General features: G+C 46.4%; 1 protein-coding gene across 1 annotated transcript in view; it reads right to left on the reverse strand.

Moving 5' to 3' along the window:
• The window catches only part of AGAP1 (ArfGAP with GTPase domain, ankyrin repeat and PH domain 1), a 310001-nt gene that overhangs the window by 30242 nt on the left and 265080 nt on the right, over positions 1–14679 (reverse strand). The window contains 3 exon segments of the mRNA XM_032693386.1: positions 3528–3750; positions 9225–9315; positions 10791–10945. Of these exon segments, the coding sequence (XP_032549277.1) occupies positions 3528–3750; positions 9225–9315; positions 10791–10945 (469 nt within the window).

A 14679-nucleotide genomic window follows, 5' to 3' on the forward strand; every position in this document is an offset into this window, starting at 1 on the left:
TAGGAGACTGACACACCAGTGCAGAAGGCCCAGGTCACACACGGCACAGAGTCCCCAGCTCGGCTTCCCCACCTCTCCAACGTTCCCCGAGCAGCGCTGCCCCACTGGGACGCTCGTGTGCCACCCCACTGCAAAGCATCGCTGGCAGAGTGTGCTCAAACAGTATCAACAGCAATTAGAGGAGAGTCCTGATCTCATCCCCAGCCCCGGTTAATTGTCGCAACATTGATTTACTCTAATTTGACTTCTCACTCCAAATTAAACCCGCGTTACCGAGGGAGGGACTGCAGGCAAACTCTGCCCGCTCCCCCCCCGCCAAGACAGTAAATTTAATATTGAATACACTCACAAAAAAACCTGGTGGTTGTTGCACGATCCATACTGAGAGATCTGTTTCCTTTCTTTCCCTCCTTTCTCTTTTTTTCTTCCTGTGAGTAATTAAAAGATGCTTTTCTTGACTAATGATGCCCCTGTTTGGAAATGGGAAGTCGATACTCCTGCACCAGCAGTCAGCTCCAATTTGTCACAGGGCTCCTGAAGTTTGAGCAGCGGCTCTCAGGGCTCTGGTAATTGCTGGAACCAATTACCAGCTTTCCAAAGCTGACCTAGTCATGGACCCACGGACACCCCTGCTCAGGGCCAGCTGGTCCCCGTTCCCTTTCATACTCAGCATCCACACGTGCTTAGGTTTTCTGCTGCCTCACCAACTTTTTCTGCTGCTTATTCCCCCTTCTTCCCTGGGATCACACCAACACCCTCAGCCCGACCTCTGCCTCGTCCTGCTGCTTTACCCCACACGGCTTCCTTGGGGATCCCACCACACCTGTGCTCCCAAAACCTCCCAGGTCAATGCTCGAGGCCATCCAAGGTGTTGCTTTTGATCTGGAGGCACCAAACGACCTGGAAATCTGCTTACAGAATTCCAGAATGGTTTGGGTTGGAAGGGACCTCATCTCATTCCACCCCTGCCATGGGCAGGGACACCTTCCACTAGCCCAGGTTGCTCCAAGCCCTGTCCAACCTGGCCTTGGACACTTCCAGGGATGGGGCAGCCACAGCTTCTCTGGGCAACCTGTGCCAGGGCCTCCCCACCCTCACAGCCAAGAATTCCTTTCCAGTATCCCATGTAACCCTGCCCTCTGGCAGTGGGAAGCCATTCCCTGTGTCCTGTCACTCCAGGCCCTTGCCCAAAGTCCCTCCCCAGCTCTCTTGGAGCCCCCCAGCACTAGCTCCCAGCTTTCTTCCCCTTCAGAAGGGGCTTTGCTAAACGCTTCCGTCTTCCCTAATCTCCAAACATCCTTGGTCTCCCTCTATCCCTTCTCCACTGGAACTCCAAATCTCAGCTCCCCAAATTATTTCTTCTCACTTACTTTCTTGCCTCTTCCCCCAGCCTCTCAGCTTCAGTTGCCTCTCTCCCCTTCAATCCCCAACAACAAAAAAAGAGGGGTTGTTAAACCCTCCTTTCAGGTCCACTTTAGCTGCTTCCAACGGGATTCCTCATGCCAAACTCCAAACAGCACTGAGAAAATGGCACACACAACTTCTACCCGAACAACTCGAACTTACTTTCTTGCCACAGCTCAGACAGAAGGATTGTGATGCTGGCAGAGACCAAAGTAAAGCACAAAAGGAGGCACACACTTGGAAGAAGCAGAGCTTTGTGGTATTTACGTGAAAAATCTCATTTCAGTCCCTGCTGCAAACAGCAGAAGGATGGAAGCAGCAAAGCAAGATTACAATTGCTTGGTGGGAAAATTTTCACATCATCTTAATTCTACTTCTTCTAGCACCTCTTCCATCACACAACTGTGCACTTGAACACAGAGCTGGAAATTCCTATTTATAAAACGAATCTTTTTGTCCCAAAATGTTACAGTGCAGGAAAGAAAGTGCAGTGGTGTCAGTGACAATCAGAAGCAGCTGACTATAACCACGAAGATGTACAGAAACAAAGCAGGAGAATTAAAATAAGCCCTGAGCATGAAATACAAGGAGAATAAAGTTGATTTTCTGTAAGTAAAACTCAATCCCAAATGAATTACTTAATTCAAATGGATGGTGCTCTTTTTATCACAGTCACACGGATTTTAGATTTTTCATGATGTTTATTGTATGACTACTAAAATAATGCAATCTTTCTTTTTTTTTTTAATAAAATACCAATTGAGCATAAGCCTTTTCCTTGCAAGTATTTAGAACTGAGGCATCTCTCCAGCTCCTCTCAACAGTAAGGAGCAACACGTTATTTGTCAGATGCAAGAATATGAGAACTCTGGATTACACTGTACCTGATGAAATCATTATGTTACCTGTCTAATAAAACACACACCTACAGCAGGAATCCCCTTTATGTCTGAACAAACCCTCTCCTTAGGTCTCCCTGAGCACTTCTATATGCAGTGATTCATCTAAGTAGCCTGATTAATGTAGTGGCTTCATTCTCGAAGATGAACCAAAGGTGGCACCACAAATTCATTTTTCAGGGCTAACGAAAGAAGGCAACAAGAAACAGTTGACTTGATCACACACATCAGTAAAAACCTACTCCTGCACCGTGGGAGGGGGCCCAGGTTCACTTGCCATTTCACCTGGAAAAAGCAGGATCCTGGGATACAGGTGGACAAAGCCAAGACAGAATTCCCGCCGAGCTCTCCCGTGTGCAGGAGGCAACACCGAGAGCTGAACCTCCATCCTGGGATGGAGCCCCCCAGAGCTCCTGCTCAGACCCCTGTCACAGCCTTCAGAAGCCAACTGCAAAGCCTGGCCCAGCTGTGCAGGCTGGCCCAGCAGGTCTTTGTCCTGCCTGAACCCCGAGCCAGTATGTTATAGCCAGCCACCTCAGATCTACTGAAACCACCAAAGCATTTCCAAAACATCTTTCTTTGACACTGAGCAGATAAATTAAGCACAAAAACCTTTAGGTTTTGGTAGGACAACGGATCACAGACAGATTTTCACTGTGTGGAGCTACAGGACGTAAGTAAAATGCTGTTCTCACAGGAAACAACCCCTCCACCAGCTCATGGTTTCACACATATCACATAAAAAGTAGTAATCAAGTCCATAGTGAGCAGGACTTTGAACATCCGTGAGGAGAACCCAGAGACCTGACAGCCAGGTACAAATTCCTGAGTGAGCTTGAACTTCTGAAGGCAGATTATTAATCATAAAGTGATGGTCCAAGAGCCAGGAACTTTGTGGCCGAGAGAGACAAAGAGACAGAGGACAGGGTAATTTAGGCTGAGGAAGAACCAGGCGGGAGGTTTCCATCTCCCACTGGTTTGTCGGTCAGTCACTGAACAAAAACATCACCGAGCTACTGAGGAAACCTCCACAAGGGGGAAAAAGGAACGGGGTCACTCGACTTCTGACACCCCCACTCGGACACCTGCTCTTCCTGGGCACGCAGTGAAGATGTACCTCAGCATTTGCACAAGGCACATGGCGAGGGAGAGTTTCAAAAACAGCAGCATCACCCCCCCCCCTCCTCCCTGCCCACCAGGGCGAGACGGGCCGAGCAAACCCACCTTGAGGAGTCTGAGGAGGGCTTCATGTGGCCTTGGCTGTTCTCCTCCCACACACTGTTGGCCAGCTCGTTGCCGATGGCCGACATCACCTTGATGAGCTCGATGGGCCAGTCGTCCAGGTCCAGGGAGCGCACCCGCGACAGGTGCGTGCCGAGGTTGCGGTGGATACCTGAGCATTCGATGCAGATGAGGGCTCCCAGGTTCAGGCTGGCCCAGTCAGGGTCTGCAGGAGGAGGGACACGAGCGATTAGGACAGTGAAACAGCCAACAGAACGCTGCTTGTGGATAAAGAGCTCGGCTCCAGGGGCGTCTTGTCCGAAAGCGCAGCTGGGAGGGCTGGAGTGGGGTCAGTGGAGATGCCAGTGGAGATCCCAACCCTTCTGAGAAACCCTCGAGGAGTAAAAAAGAAACAAAAAGTGGGGTGTCTCAAAAGACGTATCACTCCACCTCCAGTCAAAAGAAAAACTATGAATTAGAGAGAAAAGGAGAAACAAAGAAATATAAGTGCAGTGATGGGCAGCGGGTGGTGAAGCAGTGGAGAAAGGCCCTCCCTGGGGATCCCAAGCTGCTCAGAGCCAATTACAAGGGGAAAAAGAGAAAAAAAAAAAAAGAACAAAAAACTCAAAAAAAAAAAAAGGAACAACAACAACAACAAAATTCTCTCTTGCCAATCACATCAACTGCCTCAACACCCACCTATATCATCAGCCACACGTGGCTCTTATACCTGACACACTCTGGGGGGTGTTTCCATCTCCAAGATCAGCACTAAGATGGAAACGGGACACTTGGAACAACCCCACTTTTAGTGTTTGAGCCAGAAGGATTCCACCCACCTAGAATAACCCCACAAACAACAGGGCTGGGAGAAACCTGAGGCAAGATGGGAAATTCCATTTCCCAGCATGGTTCAACTCTTTTGCCACTGCTCTGTGTGATTTTAATCCAGATTTGCAGGAATCACCCTCTCTCCAACAAACATTCACTTTCACAAATGCAACTGAAGACACATGAGAGGAATGTTTGTTGTTTTTTTCTCTCCCCTGCTATCAGATCTTCTCTTCATGCCTGTGCATCCCAAAGGACTATCCCAAATGCCAAGCAGGAAAATGGTAATTAACTAAGAGGGTAGGCAATTCTTACTCCTATCTAAATAAAATTTAGAGCTGACAGAAAATGAATTTCCAGCATTACCTTCCTTCCAGGAATATTTAATCCAAAGACTCATTTTAACTTTGTGCAACCCAAAATTGAAAAGTTATTTTTGGCAGCCAAAATACATGGAAACAAAACGTTTCGTAGTTCTTCGTCACGTCATGTTTGGACAAAAAACAGGAAGGGAAAGCAGGGAATTTTAATTAAAAAGTCCCACATTTCACTGTGGGACTTTGATTCATGGACTGACATTTTTCAGTCAGTCCACAGAAATCCAAAAACATCCCCAACAAGAAAAATTCCCCATCTCATTGCAGTTGAGCAAAAAAACACATCTTTTGTTCTAAAGTTTCTGTCCATAACAAGTCTCATACTATAGATAATATAACATCTATATTATACACATACAGCATTCCACATCTCCAAAAAATAAGGTGAGACTGAACTCCTGCCATGCTTTCTAAGCTTTTGGTGTGACAACCAGGACAAAGTCCTTTCCTGCATAATTCTTCAGGTCACTTCCAGTGTTGTTCTGCCAATGGGGGAAACAATCTGAAAAAACAGCAATTTGTTGGTATAAACTTAAACACTGCAGATAATAATTTAAAATTTGCAACCTGTGACTCAGAATGAAATCCCTGACCTACAAGGGTCAGGGTTATCCTCACAAAAATCAGAAGTGCAATGAGCTCTAAGAGGCATGAACTCAGAATGAAGCAAGAGAATAAAATAGTGGTTTATATTATTCCAATTATTCTGACAGAACTGATGTTAAGGACCTGACCTCCCTCCCAAATACCTGTCAGCTTGAAGCATATCCAGTGTATTTTGTACTGAATAAATTCTTTAAATATTCACCTACTTCAGGGCATCACAGAATGGTTTGGGTTGGAAGGGTCCTCCCAGCTGGCAGCACTGAAGGAGTCCCCAAAGCCATAACCAAGAAATGTCACCCAGCCACTGTTTTAAATTTCAACAATCTGACAACACACAGCTGAGTGTGAAGGTGGCAAATGGGGAAAGGCAAGGGTTGAATTTGTTACAGAAGTTAAACTATTCTCACCAATTTATACCAAAGAATCTGCACATGGTTAACAAGCTCTAACTATTCAACATGGGTTTTTTTCTTTTAAGAAGATGATCCAAAACCAGCTCCCTTTTCCTGCTGATGCCAAGAGTAACTCTGAACTGGAGGATGCTCACAACACTTACAAGCACAGGGCAGGCTCTGCTCCAGGATGGACATCCAGGTTTGATGGTAAAAGGAAGAAAAAGCCCCCTCAGTACAGCCAGACCTGTTATAAAGCTACTTTCCCCTCTCTTACTTATTCACAATTTGTCAATCAAAATATGAGGGTTTTAGCATCACTGAATATATCCAGACAACAACATTCAGCTGTCCATATTCTCCAAAATGTTTGGCTCTCTCCCTCCCTAAAAGCCTCCTCCCCACTGTGCCTTGCACCTCAATCACACTGATCATTTGCAGGCAAAAGCTCTTTTGGGAGAATAACCCCTCCCACTGTCTCCTTCACCCCTCTGGATCCCAGGAGGCTGGTGAAAGGCTTTGCCATGCTAAATCTGAGTTCAGCAGGTGTCAGATGGGCTGAGCAGAGAGAATCCCTGAAGGGAGGAGCAGACGAGCCAGGGAAAGAAGCAGCAGGGGTGAAGGCATCTCAAGTCACAGCAGAGAGAGAAAAGTCTGTAACTTTCCTATTCCTTGAGAGGTTTGGGTTTTCTCCTGTTCTGCACATAAAACTGCATCTTGTGATGGGTAGGACAGGATTGTCCAGATTATTACTTTGGGGTTTGGCTCTTAAACACAAAATACCCCAGAGTAAGTGATGAGACTCCTGGGCTGGCAAACTCATGATGAGACTCTGTTTTTAAGGCCTCCCTATTTTCCTCTGCAGCAGCAAAGACCTGATGTTCCATGTTTTCCAGGTACCTCGAAAGAGTGACTCATATTTATCCTCTCATCTCTGTAAGACTGGAAGAGCCAAAATCCAGAAAAATTAGCTGGGTTTGCCAAAGCAATTTAATTCTCTTCAGTGGCTTCTCTAGACAGAGAGAGTACTCTGGGAAAAGGCACCACCAGTTTCCTTCTGAAATATGAAATCAGATGTTGGGCAAAAACTGCAGCACCCAAAGAGCACTTAGCCTCACCTCTTGCTCTAGGATGGGAATGTTAGAAATAAGAACTTTGACTAACTTTAGCTGGAAGCTGCCAAAGGGCTGGGGTGCTGGCAGCACACAGCTGCTGCTGGAATAACATCCAACAAGGCAGAAATTCCCCGGGGAAACAAAGTGCTGCACAAAGTGCTAAAAAGGCAAAGAGCTCTAGAAAGAGGAAGGATGAGAATTCTGAAGTGGAAGATTGATGGCTCTTGAACAGAGCTGAGAGATGGCAACATCTCATATTCCTTTGCTCCCAAACATCTGGCTCTGTGGAGATGCAAACTCTGTAAGTGTTCCACGGGAGAGCTGGGGCTTTTGGGGGTGAGGACATGCCAGGCAGGGCAGGAAGGGAGAAAAGGGAATAAAGCAAAGCCCTGCAGAAAAAGCAGCAGGCTGAGGTTCACCTCCTCTGTGTGTGTGTTTACATTTTAAAATACATTGCTTTGGAAATATCTCACATTTTTCCAAAGGAACGACTGCGGCCTTAAAATCAGGAAGGTCAAGTGGCAAGATGAGGGTGCAAATCATCTCTAAGAACACAAACAGTTCCAGTCAGGATTCCAAAATCATCCCCCTTCAAAAGCTGCACCACAGAGCATGGCCAGAAGGGGCTGTGCCACCCTGCCCTTTCCCTACAACGTGTTCCTGGCACGTCCCTCCTGCTGGCACCACGGACGGGTGGCCAGCCTGACCCACGGAGAGCCTGGCTGAGACCCAGCCTGGCTGCAAGGGGGACAAAGAGAAAAATGAAAAAATAACCAGTGCTGCTTCCTTGCACAGTCATTTTCCTGATTAAACATCCAGCCTGGTTGCATAAATCCTGGGATATGTGCCTGACTGGGGATAGCTGGATTCTGGGCAGAGCTGAGATGGACCACAGATGCATCAGGAGGATGTGTGTGGGTGTGGGAAGTTGTCTGCAGTGAAGGGACTGCACGTTAGATATATAAATTATAACCCCCATACGTATATATTTATAAAATATGTTGACATAAAATTATCAGAAATATTATTTACAACATATTTATATTAGAAACATATACAGTTATAAAATATATAAATATAAAATATTATATATCTAGTTAGCAGGGTCTAGGAAAATGCCACCCACAGCTGAAGAGCCAGGCTGGAGCAGGAATGAGCTCCACTGCCCCCCTGCTCTGCCCTCAGGCAGCAGGGAGTATTTCAAATGAGCTAAATATACATGCAGGGCACTCACAGACCCCATCCCTCTCCTCCACCACCTCACCTGCCTTCTACCTGCACTACATCAAAGCCCTGGTGCAAATCTCAACGACCACCAGACCTGTGTGAAAGAACACTGATAAATAAGAGTGGCTTTGGGCTGTGGGTGTTAAAATACCAGCCAAACCAACACTGCCCCTTGTTTATCATGTGCTGGGTCACCTCGAGTGGAACATAAAGACCAAACTGTGCAAAAGCACTTGCACTGGTGTATGAATGTCCATTTTAAACTGGGATGTCTTAGAATGGCTTAGACCAGGAGGCAAAACCCTAAACAGCAAATCTTAATAAAATACATATATATATATATATATCCCCCCAAATAAATGAATATTTTCCCATTTTAAACATGTGCAAAAATTGCAAGAAAAGTTCTCACTTCCAAATATCAAAGAAATAAAAATGCACAAGTTCTCAATCCTTCAGCTCCCACAACTAATTGCTTTAGAGCAAGAGAACTTCCTTTTTGTGGCTTTGTTGCAAACCCCTGGAACTAAAGAGCACCAGAATAATGACCTGAGCCAGGGTTAGTGAGGTGAACCACAGCTCAAAGTATTCTCAAGAACACTCTTCTGAACACTAAGTATATGTTTTAGAAAATAAAAAAAAAAAAGAGAAAGAAACACAAAGGGGAAGAAAAAAATAATCTCAAATCAGTTTTCTAGTATCCAGATATAATGAGCAATGACTTTGGTTTCTTCTGACAAGTAACCCTAAAAACCAAACCAAAGGAAGACCAATCAAGCTCTGCCTCTTTGAAAATATTACCATGGCACACATGCCCTCGAAGGAGGAAAATGGAAGTAACTGATGTCAAAAAGCAAACTTTTCTCTTTATCCTCAAAGGAGAGTACAGAAATGCTGACATTTAGAGTGGCACGTGAAACAACGAGGGGAAAAAATTAGGATGCATCTGATGCAGCATATATTAGGTACAAATTAACATCAAACAAGTCTGATTAAGCAAGCTCCATAATGAAGAAGGAACATGCAAACAGCATCTGGGATGTAATACAGGAAAAGGCAAAGCCTCTGGTGGGTGTTCACACGAGTCTGGGCCAAGGAGGGTCTTGGTCAAGGAAGAGAGGTCGGTCTGCTCAAGTCAGTGGCTGTACTTACTCTGTGCTTCACAGTCCACGCAGTGGGAATTGCCTCTGATGTTCCTGATGGACTGCAGGGCCATGGCCTCGTTCTGACTGGTCAGGCGGGACTGCAGAGGGAAGGAAAGGAGAGGGAAGGAAAGGCATCAGCAACCAGGACCCAGCACAGGGAGGAGACACAACGGCAGCAAACCCACAGGGCAGAGCAAGGTCGAAGGAATGTGAGCAAGAAACCTCAAGTCTTGGGTTTGCCTCTCAAGAAATAGTGATCTTTTGGCACCTCCAAGGCTTCTGGGGGCTCCAGCCTGGATTCTAACAAGTGGGGAGACAGCACAGAGGAAAATCGAGCGTGGAAATGAGCCCCCTTCCCAAGAACAGCAGTCACAGTGCAGGTTTGCTTCTGGAGATAAATAAGAGCGGTATTTCCTGAGATCAATTTTTTTTATTGATGTGCATGCTCTTGCTAATGAAGACTAAGGGGTGGTTTGCAAAAGCAGCTGAAACCTTTTTATCATGAAAAGGTCAAGATTTCACCCGACGGCTCCCATTTGAATTCTCTCCATGATGACCTGCCCGTGACCTCTACCTGGACCTGGGGAGGCTGTCACAACACACAGCTGTTCAGCAGTTCAGCTCTACCCAGCTGAAGTGTCTGGAGGGCTCTCTGAGAAGCCAACTGTGACCTGCACCAAGGGCTGGACTCTTGGAGACAAAGTGATTCAAGCAGGACAAGGACCAGGTCTTGCAGGTGGAGATACCTCCTCCATGGGATACCTCCTAAACCTGCCCTTTGCTGTTCCAGCCAGCTCTTCTGACATGTTTTGAGAGTCTCTCTGAGCCACTTCCCAGCCACTCTTTATCCTCTTTTGTATCAATATTTCTATGCAGGTGTTAAGGTGCAAAATTCCTGTTCTGTGCTCCCCTAACACACATCAGAATGTGTGAATCCACAAAAAGCAAGAAAACGTGCACACTGTGATTTTCCTCCACCTTAGTAATGCATATTGGAAATAAATACACTTTTTAAAAGACAATGGGAAGCAAATTATATTGTGGTGATGGTAATGACTGGTGTTTGATCTACTCTGGTGCCTCAGGGCAAGGAAAACAGGCATTAAATTCACAATATGAGTCTCCTCCTTGCAATATAAAATCATGAAAGACAACTGTTAGGTGGGTAATATTAAAGGATCTACAGGTCTGAACAGTTATTGCCCATTTCTCTCCCTCAACCACCACTCAGCACCTTGCACTCTAACTGTGAAGCGTTTGCAGACACGTTGACTTAAGATGTTCTCCCAAACATGAGCACTGGCTGAAGATGTCTCAGATTTTAAACATTTATTTTGCCAGGAAAGGAGAACAAATCCCTCCTGCCATCATACAAAAGCATTTCAAGGTGGAAACCTGCTCCTCTAAGGCCATGTTTCCCTCAGAAAGCCCCAGCTCTGCTGTGGGTGTAACACAAGCATTCCTCCAGGAGTACAGGTTTAAAATTCAGAGTTCTTGATTTTGCTTTCATCTGAATGCTGAAAGCCAAACCAAGATCCCTCAGTTATTCTCAGTGTTACTCTGTGCACCATACCTTGTTCTTGCTGCTCTCACACGACTGTAAACTGGCCAAGATCTGACTCTCTATGGCTTGGACCCAGGCGTCCCTTTCCTCGTACGTGGTGGCTTCAAAGTGCCAAGTCTGGCCGGTGAGAGACACGATGATGAACTCAAAGTTTTCTTCTTGTTCTGAACAAAAAAAAACACAATAGGTAGAAGAGACTGAGTTAAGGATATTGACAATTAGCTTAAACAATCTTGGTTGATGAGAATTTCTGCAATATAACGTAACAGCTTTAAACTGAAAGAGGGCAGGGTTAGGTGGGATATTGGGAAGGAATCCTTCCCTGGGAGGGTGGGGAGGCCCTGGCACAGGTTGCCCAGAGAGGCTGTGGCTGCCCCAGCCCTGGAAGTGTCCAAGGCCAGGTTGGACGGGGCTTGGAGCAACCTGGGCTAGTGGAAGGTGTCCCTGCCCATGGCAGGGGGTGGCACTGGATGGGCTTTGAGGTCCCTTCCAGCCCAAACCATCCTGGGATTCCAGACCACACAAACACAGGGCTGAGGTTTGAGCCTGGATCCCTGCACAAGGCACCAGGAAACAACGTTTGGGTCTGCTGCTTTTTCCCTCCAAATGTTATGTAGATAAAGCCCTGGTTTGGGAAAATACTGAGTTCCTGGGTCTGTTTGTGAGTTTGGTGTCAAGTCTGTACCCTTCTCAAACATTAAGTGGCCAACAAGCACTATTTAGATTTAAACCTGAGGTGCTAAGAGCTACATAATGTAAAAATCAAAGCCACAAAACAAAAGATGAATGGACTATAAAGAGCTGACAATACAGAAAATTTAACAATTTACCCTCTTCTTTCAAGCAGTTTTTACATGCACAGATATATTAAAGAGATGCCTACATTTTCTCCTCCACAGCATAAATACTGGGATAATAATAATAATCACTGGGATATAATACAGGATTAAAATCAGTTCAACCTATTCAACATTCACGTTCGATATGGGAGATGAGAAAATGATCTGAGCAGCCAGCAGAGAGGGTCAGAGAAATATCCTTAGGGCTACTGCAGGATAAGGACAAGTATTCAGGCCAGAGGAGCAGCACAAGAAAATACCAGCAGAACTGAAATAAATGGACACACACTCTACCTACACATGGGACACCAAAGGCAAATTAAAAAATCAAGGAAGCTGAAAACAGAGCAAGTGGAATTGGGAAGGGCTCGCATGAAGCATGAAAGAAAAGAATAATAAGAGCACAAAACTCTGGTGAACATCAGCCATAACGAGCTTTAGAAAGAGCATTTTGTCTGGTAATGACTTATTATATATTCAGAGGCACGAACTACCCTGTTCCCTCGTCATCCCCAGGCAGGCACAGACAAGGGACAAATCCAGCACAAGCTCTAAAGGCAGCACTGCTGCCACTGCCAGTCGTCTTCCCAATCTGTGGGGTTTGCTTGGATAAACTCCATGCTAGCAGAAGGTTACTTTGCACCTTGAGGTGGGAATAAACGTGGAGTCGAAGTTTATTTTCAGGTTCAGGAGAGCACCTGAAGCAGCAGTTTTACTAAGAAAGTGTGTGGAATAAGTGGGAAAAGAAATCATAGAACCCCAGAATATGTTGAGCTGAAAGGGACCCACAGGGTCCAACTCCTGGCCCTGTCCAGGACACCCCAACAATCCCACCCTGTCCCTGAGGGTGTTGTCCAAACACTCCTGGAGCTCTGGCAGCCTTGGGGCCGTGACCAAACCCTGGGGAGCTTGGGCAGTGCCAACCACCCTCTGGGGGAAGAACCTTTCCCTGAGATCCAACCTAAATTCCCCCTGACATAACTCCAGCCGTTCCCTTGGGCCAAACGTGAACGATCCAGCTGTACAGCTACAACTGCTTTTCTATTTTAGCAACACTCTGTTACAAACAAACAGGTAGAATCATTACCCAAAATGTTACTAATAGATCGTGGGAAAAGCCTCATTCATCAAACAGAGCTCTCCTGTTCCTGAGGAAGATGTAAGAGGAACTACCTGCACCATAAATGAAATTCTGTTTGGTCCTGTGCTCTGTCTCCTGCAGGATCACACAGTTAAGCTCTTCTACACCTGATCACCCACCACGCCACTCCCCTGTAAGCCAAAGGCCTGGTACAAGCTGCAGGAGCTGCCTGCTAGACAAGATGGTCATTTTTCCACCTCTAGGTAAAAATTCCCCACGCTTCCTCTTTTTTACGCAGGCACAAGACTCTGTAGGGATGCAGACCCAGAAAAGGACAATGAGAGGGACTTCTCCAGTGGACTGGCAAGGCTGACCTCCCAAAGAGCAACAACTTGAATATAACTATATAACTAACACTCAACAGCATACATGGTGTATATTGGAGTGTCTCTGCACCACTCCTGCACCAATCCATCCTGCTTTTAAGTCTGAGGCGACGTCCCAGCATTAGGATTCCAAACCTTGAAGGAGTTATGCACAACCAAGCTCAGCATCACTGAATCCTCTGATCTCCCACTGAATAATGGTGATCAAACATAGGAAGCTGGTTTGTCCTGGCGAGATACTGGTCCTGGAGCGTGTCCAGGGAAGGGAACGGAGCTGGGGAAGGGTCTGGAGCAGCAGGAGCAGCTGAGGGAGCTGGGGGGGCTCAGCCTGGAGAAAAGGAGGCTCAGGGGGGACCTTCTGGCTCTGCAACCCCCTGACAGGAGGGGGGAGCCGGGGGGGGGGTCGGGCTCTGCTGCCAGGGAACAAGGGACAGGAGGAGAGGGAACGGCCTCAGGCTGTGCCAGGGGAGGCTCAGGCTGGACATCAGGAAGAATTTCTCCCTGGAAAGGGTGGTCAGGCCCTGGCAGGGGTTGCCCAGGGAGGTGGTGGAGTCCCCATCCCTGGAGGTGTTTGAAAGGCACGTGAGTGTGGCACCTGGGGACGTGGTTCAGTGGTGAATCCGGTGGTGCCGTGTTAATGGCTGGACTCCACGGTCCCTAAAAAGCTGTGCCAGTTGAACACACCTTCCCTACACCTTCCCTGCTTAAACACACCAATTTGTTTTTCCTTAGCTCCACTGTGAAACAAATCAGCACTGCCTGCTCCATGTCACCCCCAGGCAACGCCTACAAAAGACAGGGAGCAAACCTGTACAACCTTAACCACTGCACACGGAAACAGGAGAATCCAGGCAGCAGGAAGAAATTGTTCAGTTTTACTCTTCAGTCAAATTATAGGTTGTGCTATTTAAATCCCTGTGAGCCCAATCACAAAATTTTATTAAACAGTTTTCCATGTTTAACAGTTATTCATGGAAAGGTCCACTATAATAGTATTTTAGCACCATCAACCTGTCGAAATCAACCTGCCCAATTACTCCAAACTACATTAATAACACCGGATATTACACTAATTGTGTCCAGTTTCTATGCAGACGAGGTCCCACGGGGCTAATTCTGCATCCTCAGGGGCAAGCAACTCAGCCATCAGCCTGATTTTACCAGGAATCCCTCCTCATTACACAAGTTCATGCTGTCAAACTTTTTTTTTTTTTAAAAAAAGGTTAATGGGCCAATCAGTCATCAATTATTTCCTGAAAGGGCAGCAGAGGAAGGGTTAAAGTGTGAAGAACCAGCTGCCACTGACTTCCATTTGGAAGTTATTACCAATGGGAGATATCTAAAATGTTGTTGTTGTTGTTGTTTGTTTTGCCTTTTTTTTAGAGTGGGAGGGGTGGCTGGGATGGGAAATGAGCCAAAACCCTGAGACTGTGATGACACAGAACCTAAAGCATAAGGGATTTATTTTCTGTTAGTGGAAGTGGGAGTGCACTCCATGAATTTTAGGAAAACCCCCAGACCACCAGAGGCACCACAGCACTTCCGAAAAGTTACACAATAGCACTGGTGATGCTGCACGTAAGGGTGGGGAG

The sequence above is a fragment of the Chiroxiphia lanceolata genome, chromosome 7 (assembly GCF_009829145.1).
Source record: "Chiroxiphia lanceolata isolate bChiLan1 chromosome 7, bChiLan1.pri, whole genome shotgun sequence".
NCBI classification, from domain to species: domain Eukaryota; kingdom Metazoa; phylum Chordata; class Aves; order Passeriformes; family Pipridae; genus Chiroxiphia; species Chiroxiphia lanceolata.